Source organism: Fusarium vanettenii (assembly GCF_000151355.1).
Source record: "Fusarium vanettenii 77-13-4 chromosome 10 genomic scaffold NECHAsca_52_chr10_4_0, whole genome shotgun sequence".
NCBI lineage: Eukaryota > Fungi > Ascomycota > Sordariomycetes > Hypocreales > Nectriaceae > Fusarium > Fusarium vanettenii.
The window spans coordinates 47048-74024 of NW_003315837.1; the positions used below are offsets into that span (position 1 = coordinate 47048).

A 26977-nucleotide genomic window follows, 5' to 3' on the forward strand; every position below is an offset into this window, starting at 1 on the left:
TTTGGTGGGCCATCAACAACATCGGTGTCCCACCAGCTTGTAGTGACATTGCGATTAAAATTCTCGGCCGGAAATATGTTCTGGAGAGCTGGGTCGATTTGGACGATAGAGGGTCCGACCAGCAAACCAGAGATGTGGGATGGCAACACCGCAGCGCTGCATGGTCCACCAAAGGCAGAAACCAAGGTCAAGATGTTTGTAATTCTGGCTGACATGATGGATAAGGTAAGAAGAAATAGTGTATCAAACGAGATGGTGATGACACAAGTGGTGTCTCATTCATGATGTTTTTCTTGGGCATTTATGAGAAATCCGACAAGAGTTTGCTCTCCAGCTGCTTGACAAGAATGGAGGAATTTCCCCGGAAACACCTCCGCCCTACGCGAGTCGTAACCCCAGATGGATGACCCCAGATTTTCCTCAAGATGGAGAAAGAGCACTCGGAATCTGATGCCGAAAAACCGAAGCGTTCGCCAACAAGCCCTCGTCAAGTTCGGCCCCGAATGCGCCAAGCAAAGGTATTGGCGATGCGAATAGAATGCAACACAACTTGTGTTCATCAAATCACTGCTATTCTAACTTGGAGTGGGGAAAGCGACAGGCTTTAGGGATTGCTGATATTCTAGAGTGTTTTGCTACTACTCTTCCTACCTCCATGAGTCAGGGAGGATAATATGTCAAGCAAAATTCTGTCCTGAGGCGACTGATTGTGCTCATTCACGATGGCGGGCTTCTGAGATAAGCATGGTAAACGAGCTACCCTCCTCAATATCCTATACATCGAATTCGGCCACTGTTAGGCCTTCATATAGCCAATTCTTCGTACCGTATCTCCTTGCTGCGCCATAGAACTTTGAAATCCAAAATTACTTTACATGGATTTGTCTGCAGTCACAGGTCTTTCAACATCAGCGGTGCTAGATTCCTTCTGACATCATAGGTAACAGCAGAATCAGGGAGAATGAGCCAAGAGGAAAAGATTCGATGAATGAAAGTACCTTGATATTTGTTTTCTAGCTTAGCTATCATAGGGATACAAGACATCCAACCATTCCACGTCTAGGTGGTTACTGGCACAACGCAGACGCTCCACTACAGCTCAGTCACACTATGTGAAGCTGCCGCGTTACTCCGTTCCCTTAAAGAACGTAGCGATACATAGGATGGGCATCACCAATATCCGCAATGTCCTCGGGGATGTGGTCAATATCGCTCTTGCCATGCTTTTCGTCTCGCTGGCGATTCTGCCAGCGCAGGCTCAGGCTCAGAGTGATGGCAACGAAAGAGGCAAAAAGCAAAACACCACAGCAGATCCACATGCCCTTCTCATAATATGGACCCTGTGACTTGGGAAAGATCCTTGCTCCAAGGATAGGTCCGCACTGGCCGACCATTCCAAAGATGGTCAAGCCAGCTCCTCGCTTGGATGAAGATCCTTGGTTGTCAGTAACCCAGGTGAAGGTCAGGGCGACAGCTGGAAATACACCAGCGCAAACAAGGAACGTTGCAAAGTAGCGAATCCCAGTAGTGTGAATCGTGGCGAGAAGGATGTAACCAACGGCGCCAATCGTAGAGAAAATGATGACAAAGATACCGCGTGTTCGCACACGGTCAGAGAAGAAGCTAGCCAAGACGCAGACAAAGTAGGCAGAGAGATATGGGCAAGCCGAGAGTCCCTGGGCGCGAAGGGAGGTGTACCCCATGGACGTCAGGATGGTGGGTAGGTAGGCCGGTAGCGAGCCAAAGGCTGTGTTTAGGCAGAAGATTATGGCGGCTTGCAAGTAGTTCTTGTAGTCGTAAAATGCTGCAAAGACTTGTCGGAGGTTGAGTTTTCCCTGTTGGTCCTGACCACGACCTTTGATAGCTCGAGCACCGATGATCTGGTTCTGTCGAGCATCGAGGAATCTGCAGGTGCTTGGAGAAGCCGGAAGATAAAAGTAGGCTAGGATAGCGAGAAAGAGAGTAGGGATGCCTTCGACGATAAAGAGCAACTGCCAATTCTCAATGGCGCTTCTAGCGTGAACAATACCGTATGCCAGGGCTGAGGCGAAGCAGTTCGCTAGGGGCGAGAATGAAATGAACAAGCCATATCGGAGGCCCATTTCGGATCGGTGGTAGAAAAAGGTCATGTAAAGCGCCACGGCGGGTACAAATCCAGCCTCGAATGCTCCAATGAGGAAACGAAGAGCCATCATGCCGGCAAAGGTGCTGGTGCCGGCCTGGATCATGCTCATGCTTCCCCATCCAAAGGCCATCATGGCAGTCCACAGACGGAGAGGGACAAACTTCCAGAGAAGGATGAGCTGCGGCGATGAATCAGCAACTGAATCGCTTGAAGCCCAAGGTGATGAGAATGGATACATACCCAGTGAAAGAGAATGTAGCCGATATAGTAACTTGTCACGATCCACGAGTATTCGCCGGAAGTGATTCCCCAAGCCTCTCCCATTCCGGCCGTATACGCATTACCGATGTTGCCGCGATCGATGTAGGAGACGAGGTAGAGGAATCCGAGCCTGTCGTATTGTCAATGAGTGAGCCGCGGTGATGGGAGGTATGAGATACTCACAGTGGGATCAAGCACCAGTCCAACTTGCGGACAGCTGTACGCTCCTCCTCTCGGGTCCATGATAGCTCCTCATTCTCACCCTTCTCAAGCCCGTCTTCAAGATGGTTGGCTCCCATGTCAGACTTGGTGGGATCAACTTCTGCGTGCGGAGCTGGGTTTGGCTGATGCATACTGAGTCTGGATGAGTATATAGAGGATGTTGGTTTCAAGCTAGAGCCGAGAAAAACTCTGAGGATCCGTGAAGATGTTTGAACTCTTGAAGTTGCTTGATGGGCCTTTTAACATGAACCACCCCGCGCCCCAGACTTCCCAGAGATGAGTTGATATTGAACGAACATGGGGAACATGGGGAAATGTGGAAAGGAGCAGATTGGTCGAGGCAGGTACTGACCAACAGCCGAAAAAACTAAACTACCGGCTCCTTCGTTGGCGGAGAAGGCCGATCAGCAGGGCTCGGCATGATGCCGTACGCGATCCTTGGCAATGTCACTTGACTCTGGTTGGTCGGTCGGGGTTCGCGCCACCCGGAGCAGATACCGAGATGCCGCACATCCTACGGCATGAATTGCGAAGAGTGATGACGGAATTTGCCAAGTCCTCCGCTTTCTATTTGTACCAAGGTAATTCACGCGTCCAGTCCGCTGTCAACATACATAGCGTCTTTGCCCACCACTTTGGGCTATCTTATGCTGCTACACGCTTGCCCTTTGTCATTAGTTGTTCGCAGGCCACTCCGTTAGTTGGCACTCACCATCCACCATGTGCCCGTCAAGACTAGAGCCAGATGGCCTTCCAGCCAATGAGTTCTCCATCTTGACGCCCAATGCTATGCTTGGCTACGGGTACAACTCAGATCATTTTTGGTATGGTATCAAAAAGTATAGGCCCGCAGCTATCATCGTGGATAGTGGCTCTACCGACGGCGGACCATACAAGCTTGGAATGGGCAAGATGACTTGTGGTCGAGGATCGTACATCCGCGACCTGGAGCCCATTCTGGCCGCATGTTTCCACCACAAGATCAAGGTGCTCATAGGCTCTGTGGGCGGCGATGGCAGCAACAAGCATGTCGCTGAAATGCTTGCCATCGTTTCCGAGATCGCCGATCGAGAGGGTTACTCATTTAAGATTGCAACTATCGAGGCGGGGATAGACCGAGAACTCATCAAAGGACGTCTAGCCGATGGTCGTGTTGGCCCGTGTGGTCCTGTAGATCCCTTGACTCAAGAAGATGTGGAATCGGCCGTCGACGTCGTCGCCCAGATGGGGGCGGAGCCGTGAGTTCAACGACAAACCCTTTGTTACACGAGCACTATACTGACTATAAGTGACAGGTTTATCGAGGCTCTTCGCAGTGATCCAGACATTATTCTTGGAGGCCGATGTTACGATCCAGCTCCATTTGCCGCCTTCTCCATCTCCAAGCGCGTTCTGCCCGATATTGCATGGCATATGGGCAAGATCATGGAGTGCGGCGGCATCTGTGCCGTTCCCAAAGGGCGGTCTATGATTGCCACCATGCGCAAGGACTCGTTTGATCTCACGCCTCTGTCGCCAGCAGAACGATGTACTCCCCTGTCAGTTGCTGCACATACGCTATACGAAAAGACAAGACCCGACCGCCTCCCTGGTCCTGGGGGTGTGCTTGATCTCGACAATGCATCGTACGAACAGGTCACAGAAAAGACCTGTCGAGTTTCTGGGGCAAAGTTCATCACGACTCCGTACCAGGTGAAGCTCGAGGGCGTTACTCACTTGGGTTACCGGACCATCTTCATTGGCGGCATCAGAGACCCAATTCTGATCGGCCAGATCAACGACTTTTTGGAGAGGGTCCGTCAGTACTCACAGAATCTCTTCCCTGAACTCGACCAGTCTGAGAAGTGCCGGCTCATCTACCATGTTTACGGACAGAACGGCGTCATGGGTCCACTAGAGTCTGAGAAGTCCACACCTCATGAGATAGCCGTCATGGGTGAGGTCGTTGCGCCAACATCGGAGCTGTCCCACACCATTGCGAACAACGTCAGGGCATCCATCTTGCACTTCCCATATCCAGGTCAAGTGGCTACCACAGGCAACTTCGCGAGCCCTCTTTCACCGCACGAGCAGGATGCTGGCGGTGTCTTCAAGTTCAGCCTATACCATCTGGTAGACCTCAACGAGGGAGAGGAGACGTCGTTGTTTCCTATCACAAGCCATCAAGTCGGTTCTACGCAAGCTTCCCCTACACCTCTACCGATCTTGGCAGATAAGACATTCAAAGAACTTGACAATGGCGAACTCGCACCCCTCACTACCAAAGATGTCCCCAACCACAACACCGAGCTCAAGAATCTGGCACGCATCATCCGTTCAAAGAACTCTGGGCCGTTTGAGATGACTTTCGACGTCATGTTTGACCAGAAGCACGTTTACGATCGTGTCAAAGCCTCCAATGTCTTGACTAACAAAACCATCAAGAAGCTCTACCAAGTCAAGGACGATGATATCCTTACCAACATGTACTTTGAGCCTGCACTGGCCTGGAAGTGTACCATCAAGCGACCATGGGCCCAGGGAAGTGTAGGCGAGTTGGATACTCTTGGCACGCAGCAGCATGGTCCACTTCTGAACATTATGGTGCCTGCCTTCAAGCCCGAGAGCAATGGTGCGGTGGACGGCATTACCAGGACCAACGGCATCTCCAAGGCCAACGGATACGGGCGAAGCTCATTCACAGCCAAGCACGTAGTCGAGGAAATTTGGCAGGGTCTGGGCCTCCCTACCGAAGCGCTCAGCTCACTCGATCTCCCCGGGGACGATGGAAAGCCTCAACTTCCTTCCTCGTACAAGATCGGTATCCTGGCCCAGAGCTCAATTGCTTTGTCTGCGCTGGCAGCGGCTCAGATTGAAGCCTTACGCGCCGACTCATCGGTTCCTCATGTTCAAGTGCCTGCTGAGCATGCAACCGTCGAGTTCAAGTCCGAGAGGCTTTACATCCTCGATGGAAAGTCTACTCCTTCTCCCTGGGGCCCGATTGGCGGACTTCACAAGACCTCGGATGGTCACGTTCGCGTCCACGACTCATTTCCCAACCACCGACATGGCATACTCGAACTGATGGGGTTGCCATTGAATGCAACTCGTGATCAGCTTTCTCAGAAGATTTCCTCTTGGGCTGCCGTTGATCTTGAGAATGTTGCCATCGACAGCAAGCTTGCTACATACGCACTGAGATCCTATCAGCAGTGGGACTCGTTACCACAGTCTAAAGCCCTCATCGATTTCCCCATCTCCCTCAAACAGCTCACCAAGGGAGACAACACGGGTCTCCCGAATCGACTGTTGACCGCTCAAGGCTCAGGATGCCTTCGTGGTCTCCGGGTATTGGACATGAGTCGTGTCATTGCTGCTCCTCTGTGTGGCAAGACGCTCGCTGCTCATGGCGCAGATGTTATCTGGGTTACATCACCCAACCTGCCTGACCTTCCCACCATGGACAGAGACCTTGGCCGGGGCAAGCGCACTGTTCAATTGGACATTAAAAGGCCCGAGGACAAGGAACATCTTCTGCAACTGATCAAAGATTGCGATGTATTCCTGCAGGGTTTCCGACCCGGCAGTCTGGCCTCCTATGGACTATCCCCAGAGCAGCTCCTCAAGGTCAACCCAAATCTGATCTTTGCCAACATGTCTGCATTTGGACCCGAGGGCCCATGGTCTGGCAGGCGTGGATATGACTCACTTGTTCAGACTTGCTCAGGTATGAATATTTCAGAGGCTGAACACGCGGGCGAGGGCGAAGCAGCGCGCCCAACTCCGTGCCAGGCTCTCGATCACGCTGGCGGCTACTTTCTTGCCACAGGCGTTATTGCAGCTCTTTATCGACAGGCCATAGAAGGAGGCTCTTGGAAGGTAGACGCCTCTCTCGCTGGAACGATGAAGTATCTACGCAGCTTGGGGCAATACCCTGGGGCCACTGGATTCGAGGCCAAGGATTTTCAGAAGCCCGATGATGTACCACAACACTACTACGAGACCAAGGATACTGGTTTTGGGGCCATGCAGGCCATTAGGCACAGTGCTACCGTCAAGGGTCATCAAGTTGGATGGGATGTAATGCCAAAGCCATTGGGCTCGGACAAGGCAGAGTGGCTGTAGATTAGATTAGATGCGTCATGTATTTGATAGAACGTTTTCTCTGATAGTTTTTATGCAAGAGGATATCGTGCAATGACGCCTCTGCCGTTTTCGATCCGTCTATTGCTGAAATTCCAATGACGGCCGTGTGCTTAGCGCCAGCTATGGGAGGTTTTCTATTTCCCTGACATAAGTCACTACCGCGAATAGGTCAAAATATGGAAGATAGTTGGAAAGATGGTGTGCATTGTTCAAAAAAAGCTCATGTTCACTCCCAAGTCCATTCAAGCCACATCTAGAAAATAGCCACCGCGGAAGGGGGTGATGCTACTCCTCCAGGAATGTCCAATGGCACACTAACAAACATAAAAGTCCATCTCTTCTCCTTGTTGCACTTTTCTGCCAGCGCTTCTAAATCGAAACTCTCGCCGATAGGCATCCCCCATCCACTCAAAAACACCTCATGCATTGCCACGCCACATGGTCGAGGGCTAGGCCAAGCCTCGTAGGCCACAGTGTCACTTGCAACAGCTGCAAACGCATTCTCCCAATGCCATCGAATAGCTTCTTCACTCGCCTCGAGGCCACAAGAAGCTCGTACTTGACGATGAGGTAGACGCTCTTGCTCGTTGACAGGAAGGGTTCGGTAAGCGGAGAGCCAGCCTGTGCGGATGAGAAGAATGTCGCCAGGGACAAATGTGACGCTTTGAGACTGCGCTACAGCCTGAAGCTGAGAAAGGGGGATTTCCTCGGCAGCAAATGGGTTGATGCGGATGTCATGTTGCTGAGACCAGCCAAACCAGTCGAGTAATACACCTCGCCCTGTGATAGTAGACCGGGCCAGGTTATGCACTCCTATCTTCAGGTTTGTCGCTTCTCCAGATATGTCTGCTTGCGTGACACCATTATAGTACTCCAAAGTTGACTGATAAGGGAAGTGCCGTAGCCCATCCCAATGACTTGAACCTTGGGTGTTGATGTCCAGCTTAGGGAGTGAGGATGTCAGTGATACCTTATGACATAGAAGACAAGATAAACACAAACCTCGTCGTCGTTGGCGTGGCCTTTGGCGATGATTCTGTGGGAACAAGGATTGCGCACTGGGTTCATGGGCTGCACAAAGGCATCTAATGGGAGGCTGTTATGTGTCAGGCAATTCTGATGCAAGAAATCTCATGGAAGTTAGGAGGCAAGATGTACGAACCTGAGGGGGATTGTGTCGCCCGTTTGGATCTCCTGCGCGGCGTTCTTTCTCACTTCAGGCGTCAGCAAATTCAATGTGCCGAGCTCATCGTCTTTGCCCCAGAGGCCCCAAGCAGAAAACTGAGGGTGGCCCTGTTGTAGAGGGAGGTCTTCAAAGGCCGGACGAGGCATGGCGGATCTAGCAAATTCGATGTTATCGGTGCTTGGTTTCAGAGCCAGAAGCCGGTTCCTCCAATAAACACCAGATAAATGCTCTTTTGAGCTCATATTTGCAACAAGACTTGACCGTGAGGTGGAGTGGAGCTCGGTATCTTGCCGGCGAAGGCGGTATCATGCCGAAGTCAAAAGTGGGCATGACGGGGATAGAAATCTGCTCCGTGCGGAGTCCTTCGATGATCATCTAAGATATCGAGGCCGGTCCTACTTCAATTGAGATTGGTGTTTACTCTAATAGCGTTACTTTGACAATCCCTGGAACATTTGGCGCGTGACAAGTTAGAGGTCATTCCATCCTTCTCGCACACATGGAGGGAGTTTAGAGAGCCGGCGTAAGATTTGACTTACTTTGCCAAAACCCTGAGTAAGAAACGGGATGCACAATCGCAGATAGAGACACTACTCCATTGTTGACGAGGTACAATAAGCCCCTGCACAGCGTCCTTGGCGGATTATTTGGTGCTGACCTTGCCCTAGATCATTCTTGCGCGGCTTGGGTTGTTGCAACGTATCCTAAGATACCTTGTCCACTAAGAAAACTCACGGGCATTCCTTCTAAGGGAAGCGGGTGCGGAGTTCCTCATTTTTGGTCTGAATGACGTCTCTGGAAGTGGCAATCAACCACAACAACAACAACAACAACAGACACAAAACCCAACACTGGGAGGCATAACAACCTGATAGAAATGTCTTATTAACGCCAAATACGACTATTCGGCTACTGTGATAAGGTTCTCATCGAAATGAGTTATGGCATTGCTGGGAAGGAGAGAAAAATGCTTTGGCCTCGATATAAGTCAGGTCGACTACACTAGAGACGCACGATCATCACAGGGATAAGGTCTGGCGTTTCATTACTTCTGGAGATCCGGAACCCTCGGGTACCATCACCACGTGTGGCCCGCACTCTCTTTACCGAGCTCCGAGTTTCCTGCGAGAAGCTCCTCCTCTCCACTTGGAAGGGCGAGCGTACCATCAATGCCACCTCTCGTCGCCACCGTCAGCTCCATAGCTTTGGCTAACAACAACACGGGGTAGCCATTGCTGAGGTCTGTCGACACAAGGAGGACCCCCAAGCTCTTCGTGACACAATAGATTGTGGTCAACAAAGTTTGAGCATAAAACGCATGTTAAAACTGCTGATTCTCTGGTGAGGAAGGCAATTTGTAATGTGGACAATGTACACAAGGCAATGGGAGGTAAAGATCGAGATGGCGACATGGACCAAGACTTACCTGACGAATTGCGCGATTAAGGGGCCGTATATGGGATGAAAGCAGCTAGTATTATGAGGTTTAAGGGCCCTTTGTTCCCCAGGTTGCTAAACGAGGTAACACTCTACCCTTTGTTTAATGGTGGAAACAGTAGGCTCCGCCTCGTGATGGAAGACTGCAACCATAAGTGGTAGCATATAAGCCCAGGGCAGCAAGAAAGGATACAAGTAGTAAAAACCTGCAGCAAAGATTATCTCTGTAGATCAGATAAATGCCTCCACTTCTGCAGTGGCCTCGTGCCCCCCTTGTCCCTGCACAGTTACAAAGCTACCATGGATTATTTGTCATGGCTTGGCATCGTCTGATTGATAAGGCGCAGCTCCATCGGGCATAACGGTTGCATGAGAAAGCATACAGATGAAGCTTAAATAGTGGATTCCTTCATCCGTTCTAATGAACGGGTTCATCTACTCGACACCCCAGTCACATCCCTCGTAGCAAACAGAGTGGGCGGAGCGCGGGTAAGACGTCATGTAACGTAAAGGATCCAGATGATCAATAATGATTAGGGTTCGGTTCCGCGGCCAAGTCAGATTAATTACTCAGTCATGCTGGTTCGGAACCGCATCGGCCTTGGGGAGCGCATCGTCACAAGATCCCGAAACCACGGATCGATATATTAAGGTACCCGAACACCCAAACCAACAAGATCTTTCTGCAGCCAACACACCATTTCCGGTACCGGCCTCTGCAACTGTCACTCCTTTCTCGAATCACGGCTTCAATATGCGTTCCTTCTTGATCACTTCCACTCTCGCCGCGGGTGCTCTGGCAGCCCGTCCATTCCTCAATGAGCCCGATACCGGCCTCGAAGAGGTCATTGGAGACACTGCTCAGGGCACCCTACCCAAGTTGACCTCTATGGTCGGCCTGCCTGATTTTGACTGGGCGGCGAGGAACTATCTTCCGCTGCAGAACTACACCTACTACCGGAATGGTGCTGCCGGTGAATGGTCCTACCGAAACAACATGGAAGTGTTTAATCGGTACACCTTCAACCCTAGTGTCATGAATGATGTGACCAACATCGAGGAGTCCCTTCCGTAAGCCTCCCATTAGCTCGTCAAGGCCACGTAAGCTCATACTCTTGTCCAGTACCACAATCCTCGGCCACAACTTCTCGGCTCCCTTCTACATTAGCCCCTGTGCTAGTGGTATCTACGGCCACCCCAACGCAGAGCTTAACTTTGTCAAGGGAGCTGCTGAGGGAAACATTCTTTACATTGTAACGGAAAGGACACTCCAGCAAACTTCGAATTATGTGCTCACATGAAACAGCCCTCCGGTTATGCCACCCTTTCGATCGAACAGATCCACGCCGCCAAGGCCAAGGGCCAGGTTGTCTTCCAGCAGGTAAGCATTCCCGATGGCTGACCTTGGTGGCTCATTCGCTTATCCTACAGCTTTACCTGACTTCAAACGACACCGAGACCCAAGATCTCTTTGACCGAAGCAAGAAGGCTGGAGCTGATGCTCTCGTTTTCACTGTCGATGCTCCTACCTTCGGAACTCGACAGCGTGCTGCTCGCCTTGACGTGAGCTTGTCGTGAGTAGACCTCTCCTCATTGATAAACCCTGCTAACTTGGTATCCCTAGGTCCTCTACCTACCGTTACATCACCGTGAGTTCGCTCCCAATCAAGAAGCTTTGCCATTCTAGTTTCCGCTACTGACTTCCTTCTAGTGGGACTACTACAAGAAGCTCCAGACCATGACTGATCTTCCCATCATTGTCAAGGGCATTATGAGTGTTAGGGATGCCAAGCTCGCCGTGAAGCACAAGGTGCCTGCTATCGTCCTCTCCAACCACGGCGGCCGTCAGCTCGACGGTGCTCCCTCTGCCCTTGAGGTCGCCCTGGACATCTATAAGAAGGCACCCGAGGTCTTTGAAAAGACCGAGGTTTTCGCTGATGGCGGTGTCCGCTATGGCACTCACGTGCTTAAGCTGCTGGCGCTCGGAGTGAAGGCTGTCGGTGTTGGCCGCCCCTTCATGTACTCGAACATTTTCGGCCAAGAGGGTGTCGAGCGAACTATTGAGCTTTTGAAGAGGGAAATCGCTGTTGACGGAGCCAATCTCGGATTGGGCAGCCTGAAGGAGATTGATGCCGACTATGTGAGCGCCCTCCTCGATTGTGACTGTTATTATTCCTGTCAGCTAACTTGGTAAATAGGTTCACTGGTCGGTTAACAACTGGTCTGGATAAGGCCAAGTTGGCTTCTTAGGATAGGACTTCGTCTCTTGTATGTTAAGCGTCACATAAGATGAAACTCCGCAGAGGGATGCAATGATCATCACCTTCGACCAAAATTAATTTGCTCTATCTTGTCTTGTGTTTAGTTTTTACACGTGATGGCTGTCTTGACAAGTAATTGGCTTCCGTTTGGCAACCTTGACTTTGGTTTCTATGACTACTACCACGAGTCATTGAACTTTCAGGCCTAAGTATTCTTCTTCTCGATGACAGAATCTCAGCACCTCTAACTTGACTTTTCAAGAAGCGCTTCAGCAATGCTTGGACTTGACGTGGCGATACGCAGGAATTTCATCGTCATCATCGACGGATCTATCGTCGATACCAACAAAGCCAAGATATCTAACACTGCTTGCTTAGAGGAATACGACAGGCGTGGCTTCCGAAGGTTCTATTTCTGTCCCAACGTTGAGAATTACTTTTTTGCCACCATACCCAGTTGTTCTTCTCTCCTCCGTCAGAGCATTAAACAAGGCAGCTATCACTAACCATCACGGCAAATGATAGGGAACAACTATCCCAAGCCCCAGCAGTAATATTACTGCCTACATGTATAAAAGACTATGAAACAAACATTGAGTAGGGGCAAATCACTTCAAGTTCGAGCCCAGATGGATTACAAAAAATAGCGAGAGTTGGGTATCTTTCATTAACTAGCAAGCCTATAGTTTCGGGTCCAACCGTTTAACAGCACCTTGCAGTAGGCCGGATGGTCCTATGAACATATCAGTTAGACTAAGCTCTCATGATGGGAAAAAGGCCTTACCAGAGCGCCCCTTCATTTGCAAGGAAGACACGCCATCCTGGACGGAACATACGCAGCCTTCCAGTCCCAAACGTTATGCCCCATTGTTCCAGGAAGCGATGAGCAGACTCAATAGCCTATAAGACGAGTACTAAACAGGGAAAGAAAGGCAAGGGCATTCGTGAGATAGCGATAGGAAGTATGCTCGTCATGCTCTCGAGTCCACTCAAGAATGTTGGAGATAAAGAAGAGGAGTGGGATAAAGTATCCACTTGCCGCCATGATCCTTTGCGCCCAATTCTTTTCGACTGGGCGCTGTCGAGTCTTCTCCATGTCGAATTCTTGCATTGTGGGCTTGTGAATCAGTTGTTGGTGTCAAGTAAAGGGTCTCTGGTGCGAATGATAGCTGAAAGACAGAAGCAGTGCCGAGAGAAGAAGCATGCCTCTATTTGTACATTGAATGGTATCGAGCAGTGGCTGTGTCGAGCCGTGTTACCCGGGGCCGAGTATCCGGAATGGCGCAACACTTTCTCATCTGGGTTAGAAGGAGACGCTTGACCACTCATATCGCGCAACCTTGCGGGGATAGGCAGGTCTAGATCCTGAGGGCAGACTGCATTCACAACCAACAACCAATTTTTGACTGCCAAAGTATGCCTGCTGCGCCTTGTTGGTTGCTGCCTACGACTTCGAGGAATGTTTGGCCCATCAAATTGCCATGAGCAACGATGCACGTTGCGTCATCCCAATGCAGGTTTTATTGATCAGGTTGGACTTTCTGCATGACACTCCTGGTAGCCTAGCAGGCTGTACTTGACACAAGGAAGACGGTTTCTTTTTTTCTTGGGACAGTTTTCAACATCAATTGGAAATCCTCTCGATGTAGCATTGGCGTTTCAAGACCAGTGCAGCCCAAGCTTTGAGGATCAGGAAGAATGCCCAACATAATTGGCCAACCGCACCTGCGAGTTGATATCGACTTCCATAAGAATAATACTATTCAACTGCCTAACTAATGAACTTGAAGTACAGTCATGGGCCAAGAGTTTGCACGTGCCATGAGTTGAATCAGGGATCAGATCATACACAAAAGAAGTGCGATGTCGATAGCATTACTAACACGGCACCACTTGAGATGACGGGCAAAAAGAATGTAATATTCATAATTCGTTAGATAATTTATAATCCTAAGTCCCCTCTATTCAAGGCTCCTATATGATAAATAACGCCTCCTTACTGATCAAGTCTGGTAATCGCCATGCCCACAATTATGTTCTCTCTGGTACCAAATGATGGTATTCAGTTGGCTCCTGGGGGTGCTTAGGATAAGTCTCAACGGGCCCGGACTCAATGTTAATGCCAATACGATTATATCGGCGCTGGCGGAAAGTCATAATACCATGGAAGATGAGGAAAACGCAGGAAAATATGCTGCAGTCGGTTAGTATCAGTGCAATCCATGACGACCCAAGTTGTCAGAAAGACTCACAATTCGATGCCTCCCAGTCCAACAGTGGCAGCAAAAATATATCCAGAGAATTGTGTAGCGTCTTTGAATGCGTCCGGGCAGTCTTGTTCCCGACAGATGTCATTGCTTGCCCCCCACAGAAAGGCCGTCTGGCTTGCAAGTACCGCCACTGAGATGATCCAAAACACCAGAAGGAAAATGTCGAGCGACAGGCCAGCCCAGTAGTTGTATAGATGGGCTAATGAAATATGGGCCATGATCATCCAGAGGGAGATGGCCAGGGTGGCAGAACTCTATGTCACAAATTAGCATGTCTCGCGCTCAATATTGTGGAAGTCCAAATTCTTGTTGGAGTTCTCCTGGTAGGACGTTGCAGCGAATACGTACGGTAAAAAGCATGAGGCCATTTCCTGCAAAGATACCAGCGCTAACAGTGAAGGATACAACAATGATGATGATGACACTCAAGATGGCCTGGAAGATGCGGAGCACTGTTGTCCCAGTGGGGTATTCAAGGACATCGGGACGACGATTGGCCATTTTGAACGGTGTCAGCCCTATAAATATGCTCGGCCTGGTTGTAGTGGATGTTTCGTCTTTAAGGACGCGTCCTTCCGAGCTCAGGAGCTGCTTTGAAGACGTGAAATGAACTGAGCCAACGCGAGGAAGATGGGCATCAAGATACAGGAAAGAAAACGGAGCACATGAGTGCTTAAATCCTACGAAATCCTACAGTTGTCGCTTACAATAATTAATTCAAGATGACAATAAGCGCAGAGCATGCCTCGTTCGGGTAGCGAAGGACCACATTTGTCTCACGCGATGCTACCAGGGGGCTATGCTGTTCGGCTGCGCAGTGATGGCTGCGGATGAGGCTGGGCAGCTATGGTGGGCCTTTTGTTCGCCAGCCGCATCCAGCAAGATAAGAGTGATGTGAAGCTATGAAGGGCGAGTACAAATATTTAGAGCTCTGACAGAAACATCACAGCAACTATGTAAGGTTTCTCTACAACAAACAGTATGGATTGATCGTTTTTGCAGCCTCGTCCAACTGTCGCGACCAACTTGAGAACACTAAAGGCATGGGACCCTTGTCCAAGGTCAGCTCTCGACGGTGCGGCGGAGTCCAACGGCGCAGAATCTTTGCCTAGGCAAATATAGCTGGCGAATCAGACGCGAAATCATTGTCGCCGGATCATTGCACCAATGGCGTGAGGGTGAGCTGGCAAGGGTCTTGCTGATTGGATTTGCCCTGAAACGCATGGCTGGCACTTCATCTCAACCGATCCCCAGCTCAGCCCTACTAGAACCTCCAGCTCCACCTTGGCAAGGTAAAGATGTTGCCTAAGACGGCATCTTTGTGTTTTCGTGTCCAGGATTGTTCATTGTGGTAGTCCCTAATCAGTTAAGCGATTTACGACCTACATACCGAAGAATGAGGCGGTAAGCAATGAGTGTGGCATATGATCTGGGGTTGGATTGCGGTGTGTTCCTCTCAGAAACACCCCAACACGGGTTGAACTTGGATCAATACGATTAGATAACTGTTTAGTAAGATCTATAGTCCATAGAGGTCATATCCAACAACATCAGGCTGTCGGGTTGAGTATTTGTTGACAAATTTACGCGTCACTCTACTACCCTGCACCTAAACCGCGACTATTCTTGTGACACCATATTCAACGCGTTTCGACTGCTTATGGCGTTAAAAGCTGCAGTTACATATCTTTTTAATCTGACTGACTGTTAAAGATGCATGTGGAAACTCTTTTTTTGGTTCTACGTGAGAGTTATGCCCCTTCTCCCCCAGTCTGCTAATCCAGCATGATGGATGTGATGGATGAGCAACCCACGCACAGTCATCGCTTGATATTATGAATTGTTCATGCTAGCATAAGAGCAGAAACGAGAAATGCATAAGATAGCCGACTTTTAACCAAGGTGAGCCACGAATCACGTTCGACACGGTTGAATCCTCCTTCACTCTGTCCCCGGAGGATTTACCCGCGGCGTTGCTTTCGCACTGGGGCGGTATTTTCTCGTACAATTTTTGACCAAGTGCTCCCATTCGCCATCTTAGATCGGCATTGCGTGCTGCATTAGCCCAGGGGCGAGGACATGAGTGAAAAGCAACAAGACTGCACAAATCTGCCAAGAATGACTGCCATTCTTCAAATAGCCTTTGCCAAGCTGTCAGGGCAAGCCACAAAACATGGCCACCATGCCGATTGAGAAAGCGCCGCACCATGCACTCACAACTGGCGAATCGGAGAAAACAGCAGCTCATACCGCTGCGCAGCCTGTGCCCCTCCAAGAACTTGCGCCCACCGTCACGCCACGGCAGAAGTGGTACCAATGGTTTGCCCCAAGCGACACTCCTGAGGAGCGGCGACTGATCATGAAACTCGATGGCCTCATCATGGTATTCGTTTTTCTTGCGTATTGGGCCAAGGTTCTTGATTCCTCTGCGACGAGTGCGGCATATGTGAGTGGGATGAAGGAGGATCTGAAGCTTTATGGCAACGAGTTGAACTACTTGAACACCACCTACATGTAAGATAGTGGCCAACGTTCCTTGGCTCCAGCGTGCTTACCGATATCTTCCAGGGTTGGCTTTATCACGCTTCAAATTCCCCTCACAGTTTTGGTATGGCTGGCCACACATATGTCTAAATGATCATTCTAACACACTCTGTAGATGACGCGCTTTTCAGCTACCTACTTTATCCCTGGCGCAGATCTCATCTGGGGTGTTCTCACACTCGTGCAATACAAAGTCACCAACGTGCAACAACTCTACGTGATCAGATTCTTTGTGGGCGCTGCTGGCAGTCTCTTTTTCCCTGCCGTTCAGTGGTACCTAGGATGCTGGTACAAGAGATCAGAGCTGAGCCGTCGAGGTGCTCTATTCTTTATTGCTAGCCAAGTGGGAAGCATGAGCTCGGGGTACATTCAGAGCGGCGCTTATTCAAGCTTGAATGGACGGCACGGCATCGAAGGCTGGCGATGGCTCTACATCATCTGTGAGTTGGCCGTTGAGGGTTGGTTTGCGCCTGAAGCTAATGTCCAGTAGGTTTCGCGTGCACAGTCCCTGTCGCCGTCCTTGGCTTTGTCGCACTTCCCAGCCATCCGAACAAGTGTAAGCCAGGACTCTTGACAGAACGTGAAATTCAGTTGGCTCGTGAGCGCATGGCCTCGGAGCACAGAGAACCCCCGAAACCTCTCACTATCCCTGTTATCCGTAATGTCTTGTCTGGGTGGCACTTTTGGGTGCTTGTGTCCTTTGCATTCTTCTTCTCCCAAGCTGACGGCGTCTCAAGCCAGAGTGGACTGGCACTATGGCTCAAAGCCGAAGGCTACGGCGTCGAGTCAATCAACACTATCACGACGGTTTCGCCGGCCGTTACCATCATCTCATCCATTATCTGTGGCATTCTTTCTGATGCCTATGATGCAAAAGTTTCACTTATTGCTGGTACTGCGTTTCTCAATATCTTTGCGAGCATCGTCCTTGCGATTTGGCATGTGCCCACAGGGCTGAAGTTCTTTGCCTTCTTCCTTGCAGGGTCCGCAGACGGCATTGCTGCTGTGATATATGCATGGGCGAATGAAATTTGCGCTGGAAATGCCGAGGAACGTGCCATCGTCATTAGCAGCATGAATACTATTGGAAACACGTTTGGAGCCTGGCTGCCACTATTGTAAGTCGCCATCCCCATCTCTGTTCGTCTCTAGGATGCTACTACCATGCACAACCACTCTTTCGCCAACCCCACTCTTTCGCCACGCAAAAAAAAAAAAGCACCACCAAAAATCAACAACTTTACTTACACAGAACTTGACCAAAATGATAGATATGCGCAAAAATTTTCGTTTTATAAATAATAAATGCACATATCTATTGAATCCTGGGTCTTTTGATAACCCGCCCTGATCGCGTGGTTGGTTGATGGGGTATGGTTTCCTCTCTGACTTCAATGACCGAGCCAGCCTCCGATTCTGACTCCGGCTCGCTTGAGCTGCCACATTCCACCACAACAGGCATAATTTAAGTCTCCTCTTCGGCTATGGCCTCTCCAGCAGCTAGAGTCTCGCCAAGAGTCATAAAACGCTTGTTAGGATTCGGCACCGCCTTCCTCTTCTTCCCTCTCTTTAGGCGAGCCAATTCCTCCTCTAGGCTAGCAATCCTCGCAGTATGCGCCGCTACTGTCTGCTGTTGAGCCTCAAACCCCTTGGCTATTACGTTGTACCGTCTTTGTGTCTTTGGCGTTTTATTTAGCCCAAGATCGCGAATTTGGCGGCTCGTCTGTGGTGTATCGTCCGAGTCAAAATACGGCCTGGGTTCGGGAGTCGCTCTTGGGCTGCCATTTGGCCTATCCTGTTGGATTTCTGGATGCCGCAGCGCTTTGGCACGTGAGATCGGCCAATTCCCAGTAACCCTCCAGCCGGAGAGTATATTCTTCTTAGTCATTCCAACTCGACGCGCCTTGGCGTAGGCCCTGATGAAATTAACCTTATCCATTGGAGTGGAATCAGTCAATGAAGCGAACTTTTCCAACTCTCGTCGATATGCGGCTTTAGAGGCATTGAATACTCCATTGTCCAACGGCTAGAGCCCATGAGAGCAGTGTGCTGGCAGATAGCAATAGTAAACGTTGTTTAGAAAGCACGTGGCCATCCATTCATCCTTCCGTCGCTTAGTAGTGATCTTGGGCTGAAGAGAATAAAGAATATACCGTTATATGACTCCCATGACCATCTAAAATGATCAGTCTCGCGTCGGAGTCGTCGGCAGGCGTGGTCTGGGGCAGATAGACTCTTTCAAGCCATTCAACGCCAATATAATCGTCAGTCCACCCGTTAGGCGAAGTTATATAATACTAGTCTGCTATCGTCTTGAATTCCTCAAGAAACCACTATTTCTAGAGTTCCTTCCCCTTGAAGATTATGCCAGGGATTAAAGCGCGGCCGTCAGCAGTAATAGCCTCGATAAATGAAGTCCAATTCCGAGTCTATGGTCCCTTGAGAAATGCCTTCCGCTTTGGGTCCGCGCTTCTAACAACCAGGCCATCTAAGCCTAAATAAAAAGGATTAGTCGGTCAGATTTCAAGCACTAACAAGGTATATAGATAGATACTTGCCGAAACCAGTTATAATACCCCCTTCATCAACGTTGACGGTGTTTTCAGGCTTAATCCAGCCATACTAGCCCTCCCTGATATCAAAGTACCAGTGAACTGCCTTGGGCGTGAAAGCGTCGAACCTTTTAGCTTCCTGGCGTCTACCCATCTTGGTCTTGAGGTCTGTGCGGCGATTGATAAATCTGGCCACCCAATTGCGTCCTAACTCGGGATGTTCGCCCTGCCGTCTCAACAAGCCCATGACGCAAGCGCGGATCTGATCGTGGGACGGAGCATAGCCCAAGGATTCCTGACGGAGTATCCAGAAAGCCAATCTGTCCTCTTGATCCTTGGATAAACGTCGGCGAGGGTGAATCTGCTCTTTCATGGCTCCCCGGCCGTTAAGTCTATCGATTAGAGTCCTTCGGGGCACTCCCCGTCTCTCAGCCGCTTGAGAGGGTAAAAAGCCATTATCAGTAATATCCAATATAGCCTCAGCCATATCGTCCTCTGTATATTCCCATCGAAGTCGCGAGATAGGCATTTTTTTGTCGCTGTCAAAGATAAAGACTAAAAAACACGAGAAGGAGCGGTGAGCGGCTTGGTGATCGGACTAACAATATTTCAATAGCACGGCCTGCATATATCGCGTACCCCACACAATATTACGGAGTCAAAACAATCACCTCCAATCATTTCTATAATTAATAGAGGTAACTTCTTTTACGTAGCTATTTATTTTGGCCAACTTTCGTGTAAGTGAAGTTGACGAGTTTTGGTGGTGCTTTTTTTTTTTTGCCTGGCGAAAGAGTGGGGTTGGCGAAAGAGTGGTTGTGCATGGTAATCTTCACTAGTGTTTGGAAGACAGTCGATGCACCGCGATATCTCATCGGATATAATTGGACTATTGCCCTCGACGTGTGTATGGTGGCCATGTTGTTTGTTTTGAGGTCCTTCTGGAACCGCGAGCGCAAGGCTCTGCCCACAGCCTAAGTCAAACAGGAAATGCCAAAGTACCAGGCAGAAGCATGGAATCAACGATTGGGGGACTTACAGAAACACTTCAGCTGCCTGAAAGGGCCGGGTTGATCCGGAACCGTTGTCTGTTATATGTGTTTGAGGAGCGAATTTGAGTTTGTTGAGATTATGAGAGAGTCTGAATGAGTTCGTTTATCGCCATTTGAGTAGATTGCTCCATGTTTGACATGAACTAGTCTGTCCTACTTCATCTCGAGATGACAGAATACTATGAAATGATCTTCTTTATGTAGAGCGGAAATACCTCCTCGTGACGACTAAGATAGTGGCTAACAAGTCGCTCAACAATACAAGCAGTTCTGGAGTAGTTGACGTCGAATCAGGCCACACAACTTTGATTACTCATTTAACTTATGATCGTTAATAAGAAAATACCTCATATGAGCGTTTGAGGCTTGTCGTCATCACAATCCCACTATAGTATAGTCACTCGACCTTATTTCCTTTCCTAGCCTCACCTAGGGCCACTCTCTGTCTGTATGGGAGAAGAGATCTTATCCCACTGTTTTGAAGAAAGGCGTGATTCAGTCCCACATTCCTCGGCTTATTTTGTTCTTATCGCTTGCAGCGACTGACAGGTTTGAGTCACTCTGTCACGTGCTATGCGTAAGACGAGAGGGGAAGACATTACTCACGCATTACCCTCACTTCTGGAACAACCATACCTCTTTCACGTTCCGCCTGAAGCTCACAACTTGCGAAACCATGGAAGCCAGTCTGTTACCAATCAATGAACAGATTTCGCGATTCCGCGAAGCCTTGGAACGCAACAAGACACTCATGACTGTCCTTGAACGCGCTGCTTCGATGAAACTTCCTGGATGGTACCTCGCCGCTGGTGCCCTCACACAGACCGTGTGGAATGTCATGACGAATCGTGACCCTGAAAACGGCATTGACGACTATGACTTGATCTATTTTGACGCATCTGATCTGTCATGGGAGGCCGAGAACACCATCATCAAGGCCGGCGAGAAACTTTTTGCCGACATTCCGGTCGAGGTTGAAATCCGCAATCAAGCTCGAGTGCATCTCTGGTACGAAAAGAAGTTTGGTGCCCCATGTCCACAGCACAAATCCTCAGAGGCCTCAATCAGCACATGGGGCACCAACTCAGCCCTCATTGCCGTTCGGTTGAGGGATGACGGAGAGTGGGACATTTTCGCGCCGTGGGGATTCTCAGACATGTTCAACCTCACTGTCCGACCGAACCAGCAGATAATGACGGGGGCAGTATACGAAAAGAAGGTGGCACGCTGGAAAGGGTTCTGGCCTGAGTTGACCGTCGTTCCATGGAATGATCGCAAGACTTGACTTGAAAAACGATCTTAATATCCCGTGAAGTATAGAAAGGGAGTTGTTATCAGTGCACGTACATGAGAGTAGTTCAATATTTGGAATACTTGGGGGATTATGTTTGGTTTTGCAATGTGATTGACCTAGCCCTCCACTCTCGCGGGATTGAGAAACACATCCTGTATAGGATCTTTGGGCGCAAAAGATAGATTGGCTGGATGGTAGAGAACATAAGCGAACTAGGAGGGCATGATCTGGACTATAAAAAGAGCGAACAGAACCAAGGCTTTATTAACCCTCTTTACTCCCTCGCGACTGTTATCCGAACACGGACGGGGGCAATGAGTTTTAGATTTCCTCCTAGGTCTAGTAACCAATAAAAATGGCTCATTACGCCGAGGAAAACTTGCACAGACTTATAAGAGATAGATATAAGGAGAGCGGATCTATTTTCTGGCTAACTATGTACTAATTGTGTCAAGCCAGTTGCCTTTGTCTGACCCAATATTCATCATCTGGAGACTGGCAATTTTCCCAAGATAGAGCAAGCTATCAGAACCCAGCTTGCATCTCGAAACACACCAAGCATCCAACGGCTCTGTCTCAAATTTAAGCACCGTTGCCGTTGTAGGCAACAAGGTTGGGGCTGCCATTGAGAGTGCCGGTGATACGGCCGGAAGTGCCGAGAGCCTTGATTCGGTTGGTAACGGCCGCAGGAGTGCTGAGGCCCTCGAGAACCTGGAGGTAAAGAGCGAGACCCGCAACGTGGGGGCAAGCCATGGAAGTACCACTCAGGCTGCGGGTGGCAGTGTTGGAGCCAATGTAGGAGGACAGGACACTGACACCAGGGGCATGGATATCCACACCGGCACCTGTTGACACAAGTAAGCACATAGTCAAGTGATGAAGGCTGAAAAGGAGGACAAACCGTAGTTGGTGAAGGAGGCGGGGCGCCAGCTGGAGTCAATAGCACCAACAGTCAGGGCGTTAGGGGCGTTGGCGGGAGACTGGCTGGAAACTGGGAGAGGGTTGCCGTTTATATCACCATTACCAGCAGCAACAACGGAGAGAACACCGGAGTTGTAGGCAGCGTTGATGGCAGAGATCCAGGTCTGAGAGGACTCGCCTCCTATTTGGGTATTAGCGTTGATGCCAATTGCTGTCAAGGGAGAGATAGACACGTACCGAGAGACAGGTTAATGACGGAGCGACCCTGGCGGCCCTTAGAGGTGATGTCGTTCACAGCCCAGTTGAAGCCAGATAGAATAGTGGAGGTAGATCCCTGGTTGCCCTGGAAGACCTTGACAGAGATAATGTTGGCCTAAGGAGAGTGTCAGTTATGCAACTGTATATGGGATGTAGGATTAACTGACCTGCTTGGCAACACCATAGGTGGAACCGGCGATAGTACCAGCGACGTGGGTGCCGTGGCCAAGGGTATCGGTGTGGGCACCGGAGAAGGCGTTGAAACCAAGAGAGGCGCGGGTGCCGAACTGGGAGTGTCCAACCTGGACACCACTGTCGACAACATAGGCATAAGAGCCAGAACCAGCAGAAGTGTCATAGATGTAGCTGGTAGAGCCGGAGGTGCGGTGAGAGATCGTACCAAGACCCCAGGTGGCACCAGTCTGAGTGGTAAGAGCACGGTCAGACAGCTCACTGGACTCTTCGACCCAGAGATAGGCTTCAAAGTCGGGTTCAACAAAGGCAACCTGATTTTGTTAGCTTGAGATGATGATGTCATGGGTAGTTATGAGATTACCTCAGGGCTGCTCTTGATCTCTTCAATGGTGGCTTCGTCAAACTCGCCAGCATAGGCGTTCCAGTTGCTGATGTTGTAGGTCTCCTCAACACCAGCAGTGTCACGCTTGGACAGGCTGCGGCGGTGGACATCTCCAACCCAGTCAAGATGAGCAGAGATCTTGCTGTCGGAAGCCTCAGGCTTGAGAGTAATGATGTACTTGTTGGGGATGGCGGTTTCCTGGCGTCTAACTGGACCGTCAACAGGTGCAGCTAGGGCAGCGGGGAGCAGAGCTCCGAGGAAAAGCGCGAGACGACGAATGCTAGCCATGATGAAGATTGAAGAGCAGAGAGGATGATGATGCGATGGACTGAGAGCCTGGAGAGGATTGAATCAAAGAAACTGGGTGTTTACCACCATATTTATACTTGATAAATCCAACCTTCTTGGCAGCTTGAGAACGTCGTAAGACTAAATTCATCCGTATCTTGAGCAATATCTTGCGTGATGCTGCAATAGCATTGCAGCTTGTTATCCTGCTTCACTCAGCTTCCTAAACGGTGTATGGCCGGCATATCCAAGTAGGGAAGGTAATAGTGCAGCATAGAATCATCACAGTAGTAAATGCCAAGAGATGATGAAATCGTGCCCGGCGTTCCATCCTGTTACATAGGTCTAATCCATGAAGAATGCCGGGGCCTTTTCCGAGTCACATTTTCTCGGCTGAATGTCCCTTTCCACCAGTCACGGCTTATCAAATCGCAGGTCACGGGGAACGTATAATAAATCAAGAAACGAAAGTCAAAGGAAAAGGTTCCTTTGTCGGCGGACTCCTCCGCCACTACAGGGGAAATGCCCTTAATGCCTATGCTAATACTAAAGCCCCGCGAGTGAAAGTCAAAAGCCAAGCGATATGGTTCCTTTCCCTCCATACTAAGCTCCTTCTCGTTTTGACTAGCGAACACGGGAAGCCCCGCCCCTGGGCCCTTTTGTTCACGCCTAGAACGGAGGATTACTCGCAAGGGGAAAAGCCGCCGATCACCTCAACGGGAGGGTCCCATTCTGGGAAAAGCCATTGTCGATCTGGCAAGTGGGTGATCAGTCGCATGATTGCCGAAAGATTTCACCTACCGTACCTACCGATTAGTTGATCTAATAAAGAACACCTCTCTCGAGCGTTATCGCGTGCTTCGGGCGCATTGTCCATATCGGGGCTACACACTATTCTTGAGTATCCTTGCTGGAGCAAATTCACATGCAAGGCGCTTTAAACTTCCACTGGGTTTCGGTTTCTAGTGGGCATACGAATTGGCCTGCCGTCTTGGGTCACGTCGACGTCGGTTATTGCAAGCAGCTATCCCTTGACCCGTACATCCTGGTGCCGAGCCGGATACTGCCAAGGGATGCCATGACGCCGGCGCTTAAGCTATTGGGTAGCTCTGGCGCTAAGCTTACAAATGCTACATAGAACCTTGATGTCTGCCACCTTGTCTTGGTTGATGAGACCCCCGCGCCATTGCTTGGGAGAAAGGGGGCTGCGGAGGTCCCCTCACTCGCCACCTGTTGTTCGTCTTCCAAACACGCCTGCTAATACCGGTCTAGTAAAGAAAGAAAAACAGCCATTGATCAAATGTGGATTGCAATTGGGTTGGTTGAAATGGCGAGCAAGAATTAAGAGGGTATGGGTTAGAGAAAAGACTAATAACCGTGGGTATGGTGCTCGAAGTGCATCCTGGCATTATTTATTCTGCCAACTCTGTTTAACCCTGTTGCTGAGTTATTGCTTCTGTAAATTCTCTTATAGGTTGGTTTAACGTTGGTAGTGAAGTTCTTCGGAAGATTAAACGTACTGCCACAACGGCACAGTCGTGCCTTCCGGATTCGCAGACTGCATGACGTGCTCTTACCCTACCCAGAACCTACATACTAACCTTAAATTTAAAGTGAAAACGGCGGGCGTCATCAGCCCGTGCGTAGTCCAGAACAGGAAAAGACTCTAAAAAGGTAAAACTATAACTTAACCTAGATGAAAGAATACACGTCTTGTTGATGCGCAGCTCCCTAACGGTCGGTCCAATTCTATATCATGTTTCAATTTGATAATTGAGATTGTAGATTGGGCTGACTCTGCAGTAGATGAAATTGATCTTTTCGGCTGATATAACTCTATTTCTTGGTGTTGCATCCCGTAATTCCCATCACCCGAAAAACGTGAATGTTTCTCTTATTCCAAGTCCACCACCATTTTTGAAGCTTGAGTTTGCGTGATCGTTTTCTCTTAGCAATTAAACGTATACTATTTATTACCTGCCAGTCAATAACATCAGTTGCATGCTCGCCTGGTCCCAAGACGCAAAGGCGAGCTTCATATTTGTCGCTATGCATTATGCAGCCAAGTGTTCATCTGACCTTGATGATCCGCTCAATCTTCAAGCCAGGAATATGTTTCGAAAAAGAGTAGCAAGCTGTCGAGTGACACTAATGGTAACCGTAAAGAGCATATCTCAACCTGTCAGTTTAGCAGTTGAAGTGATTTGTGTATTTCTTTACTTTATCGCCTCCGCCCGAAAGATCATATGTCTTCTAAGTGTCCAACTAGATATCTAGAATTCTGCGCAATCAAACACTGCCGTTCGTAGGGTCGTTGACCAAGCCATCTTCCTTGAACTTGTATCTGTCCTCCAAATCCCAGTACTTGTTGAAACCGACACCCTCACAAACCTCGCTGTAGGATAGAATCATTGGCGGCTTTCCGACAGTCATACTCTTCTTCAGGTCCTCCAGTGTTTCGCGAATACTCTTGAGCTTGGCAGCAACGAGCGTCCAGGGGTAAGCGACAGCGCAGAAACCCAGCTCGGCAAGATCCTTTGCTGACAGATTCTCGGTCTTGCCACCCTCAATGACTGGAGGTTTGAAGTCAGCTATCAGAGATTACTTTGGAAGTTATGTAGATAGCTACTCACTGTTCGCAAAGGTTGGGATGCCAACTTCCTCGACACAACGACGCATGGATTCGCGGTCGGGGAGGGCTTCGACGAACACAGCATCAACGCCGATCCGCTTGAACTCCTTGGCACGGCTGAGAGCTTCCTCCCATCCATGAATCAAGGCATCTGTTCGCGCAAGAACAAAGATATCCCTGCCTTGGTCACGGGCGTCGCAAGCTGCTTGGATGCGAGCATATGCCTCGCCTCGGGACACAACAGACTTTCCCTTGGTGTGGCCACAGCCTGTGCAAATTAGCTTCGGGAGGTTAAATTGGAGTCAAGAATTGTACTCACGCTTTGGCCACGTCTGGTCCTCAATCATGACTCCGGCGGCGCCGGCAAGGGCGTAGCTCTCCACAGTCCTCTTGACGTTGAGAGGGCTGCCGTAACCGGTGTCTCCATCAGCCATGACAGGAACGGAAACCTGTCGGACAGCCTCCTGGATCTTGTCGCACATCTCTGCCATTGCAATGTAGCCAGTGTCAGGAAGACCGTAGGCGCTCGACACGGGATATCCGGCGAGGAACACCATTGGGAAACCTGCCTCTTCGACTAGGCGCGAAGAGAGGCCATCATAGCTGCAGCAGTGGGCGAGAATCTTGGTCGGATCTCGGTGGGCTTCAAGCATCATGGTGCGAAGGGCCGAAGCTTGAATGGATGGAATCTTGCCTCGGACATTCTTCAATGTACCAGACACATCCTCAATTTGGCCAGGCTTGCCAGGCTTCTCCAGAGCCGGAGCGGAGAACTGGAAGGGGTAAGGGGTAGTGTTGACGATGGACTTGGACATTGTGACTTTGAGTGATGAATGAGGTCAATTGATGATGTGATGTTGAGCTGGTTGATGATAAGAAACCTGGAAATGATGCCTAAGAACAGGTTATATACCTGACGTTCGATAGAACCTGTAAAGGTGCCTCCTCCGCGATGTTTCGGATAACGATGGA

At 49.7% G+C, this 26977-nt stretch overlaps 9 protein-coding genes across 9 annotated transcripts; 4 read left to right on the forward strand and 5 right to left on the reverse strand.

Annotated features, from left to right (window-relative positions):
* Window positions 1-1139: 1139 nt before the first annotated feature.
* NECHADRAFT_51188 (uncharacterized protein) lies at window positions 1140-2685 on the reverse strand (the record flags this gene model as incomplete). Its single annotated transcript, XM_003041117.1, has 3 exons — window positions 1140-2303; window positions 2366-2516; window positions 2570-2685. The coding sequence occupies 3 exons, from the start codon at window positions 2683-2685 to the stop codon at window positions 1140-1142; spliced, it is 1431 nt and encodes a 476-aa protein (XP_003041163.1).
* A 643-nt stretch (window positions 2686-3328) lies between these two features.
* Window positions 3329-6712, forward strand: NECHADRAFT_97034 (uncharacterized protein; the record flags this gene model as incomplete). Its single annotated transcript, XM_003041083.1, has 2 exons — window positions 3329-3823; window positions 3995-6712. 2 exons carry the CDS (start codon window positions 3329-3331, stop codon window positions 6710-6712), a joined length of 3213 nt encoding a protein of 1070 aa, XP_003041129.1.
* Window positions 6713-6986: 274 nt separating this feature from the next.
* NECHADRAFT_51213 (uncharacterized protein) lies at window positions 6987-8161 on the reverse strand (the record flags this gene model as incomplete). Its single annotated transcript, XM_003041118.1, has 3 exons — window positions 6987-7676; window positions 7736-7829; window positions 7896-8161. 3 exons carry the CDS (start codon window positions 8159-8161, stop codon window positions 6987-6989), a joined length of 1050 nt encoding a protein of 349 aa, XP_003041164.1.
* A 1949-nt stretch (window positions 8162-10110) lies between these two features.
* NECHADRAFT_97036 (uncharacterized protein) lies at window positions 10111-11587 on the forward strand (the record flags this gene model as incomplete). The annotated part of the gene is made up of 7 exons (XM_003041084.1): window positions 10111-10427; window positions 10480-10609; window positions 10663-10737; window positions 10788-10930; window positions 10981-11005; window positions 11068-11496; window positions 11555-11587. 7 exons carry the CDS (start codon window positions 10111-10113, stop codon window positions 11585-11587), a joined length of 1152 nt encoding a protein of 383 aa, XP_003041130.1.
* Window positions 11588-13648: 2061 nt separating this feature from the next.
* On the reverse strand, window positions 13649-14388 carry NECHADRAFT_86178 (uncharacterized protein; the record flags this gene model as incomplete). Its single annotated transcript, XM_003041119.1, has 3 exons — window positions 13649-13811; window positions 13870-14141; window positions 14236-14388. 3 exons carry the CDS (start codon window positions 14386-14388, stop codon window positions 13649-13651), a joined length of 588 nt encoding a protein of 195 aa, XP_003041165.1.
* Window positions 14389-16060: 1672 nt separating this feature from the next.
* On the forward strand, window positions 16061-19961 carry NECHADRAFT_97037 (uncharacterized protein; the record flags this gene model as incomplete). Its single annotated transcript, XM_003041085.1, has 6 exons — window positions 16061-16150; window positions 16193-16401; window positions 16456-16495; window positions 16547-16871; window positions 16922-17549; window positions 19823-19961. The coding sequence occupies 6 exons, from the start codon at window positions 16061-16063 to the stop codon at window positions 19959-19961; spliced, it is 1431 nt and encodes a 476-aa protein (XP_003041131.1).
* Window positions 19962-20711: 750 nt separating this feature from the next.
* Window positions 20712-21320, forward strand: NECHADRAFT_51204 (uncharacterized protein; the record flags this gene model as incomplete). Its single annotated transcript, XM_003041086.1, has 1 exon — window positions 20712-21320. The coding sequence occupies one exon, from the start codon at window positions 20712-20714 to the stop codon at window positions 21318-21320; it is 609 nt and encodes a 202-aa protein (XP_003041132.1).
* Window positions 21321-21911: 591 nt separating this feature from the next.
* Window positions 21912-23373, reverse strand: NECHADRAFT_51284 (uncharacterized protein; the record flags this gene model as incomplete). Its single annotated transcript, XM_003041120.1, has 5 exons — window positions 21912-22174; window positions 22231-22431; window positions 22488-22623; window positions 22676-23014; window positions 23065-23373. The coding sequence occupies 5 exons, from the start codon at window positions 23371-23373 to the stop codon at window positions 21912-21914; spliced, it is 1248 nt and encodes a 415-aa protein (XP_003041166.1).
* A 2289-nt stretch (window positions 23374-25662) lies between these two features.
* On the reverse strand, window positions 25663-26820 carry NECHADRAFT_97040 (uncharacterized protein; the record flags this gene model as incomplete). Its single annotated transcript, XM_003041121.1, has 3 exons — window positions 25663-25946; window positions 26007-26273; window positions 26325-26820. 3 exons carry the CDS (start codon window positions 26818-26820, stop codon window positions 25663-25665), a joined length of 1047 nt encoding a protein of 348 aa, XP_003041167.1.
* Window positions 26821-26977: the final 157 nt, after the last annotated feature.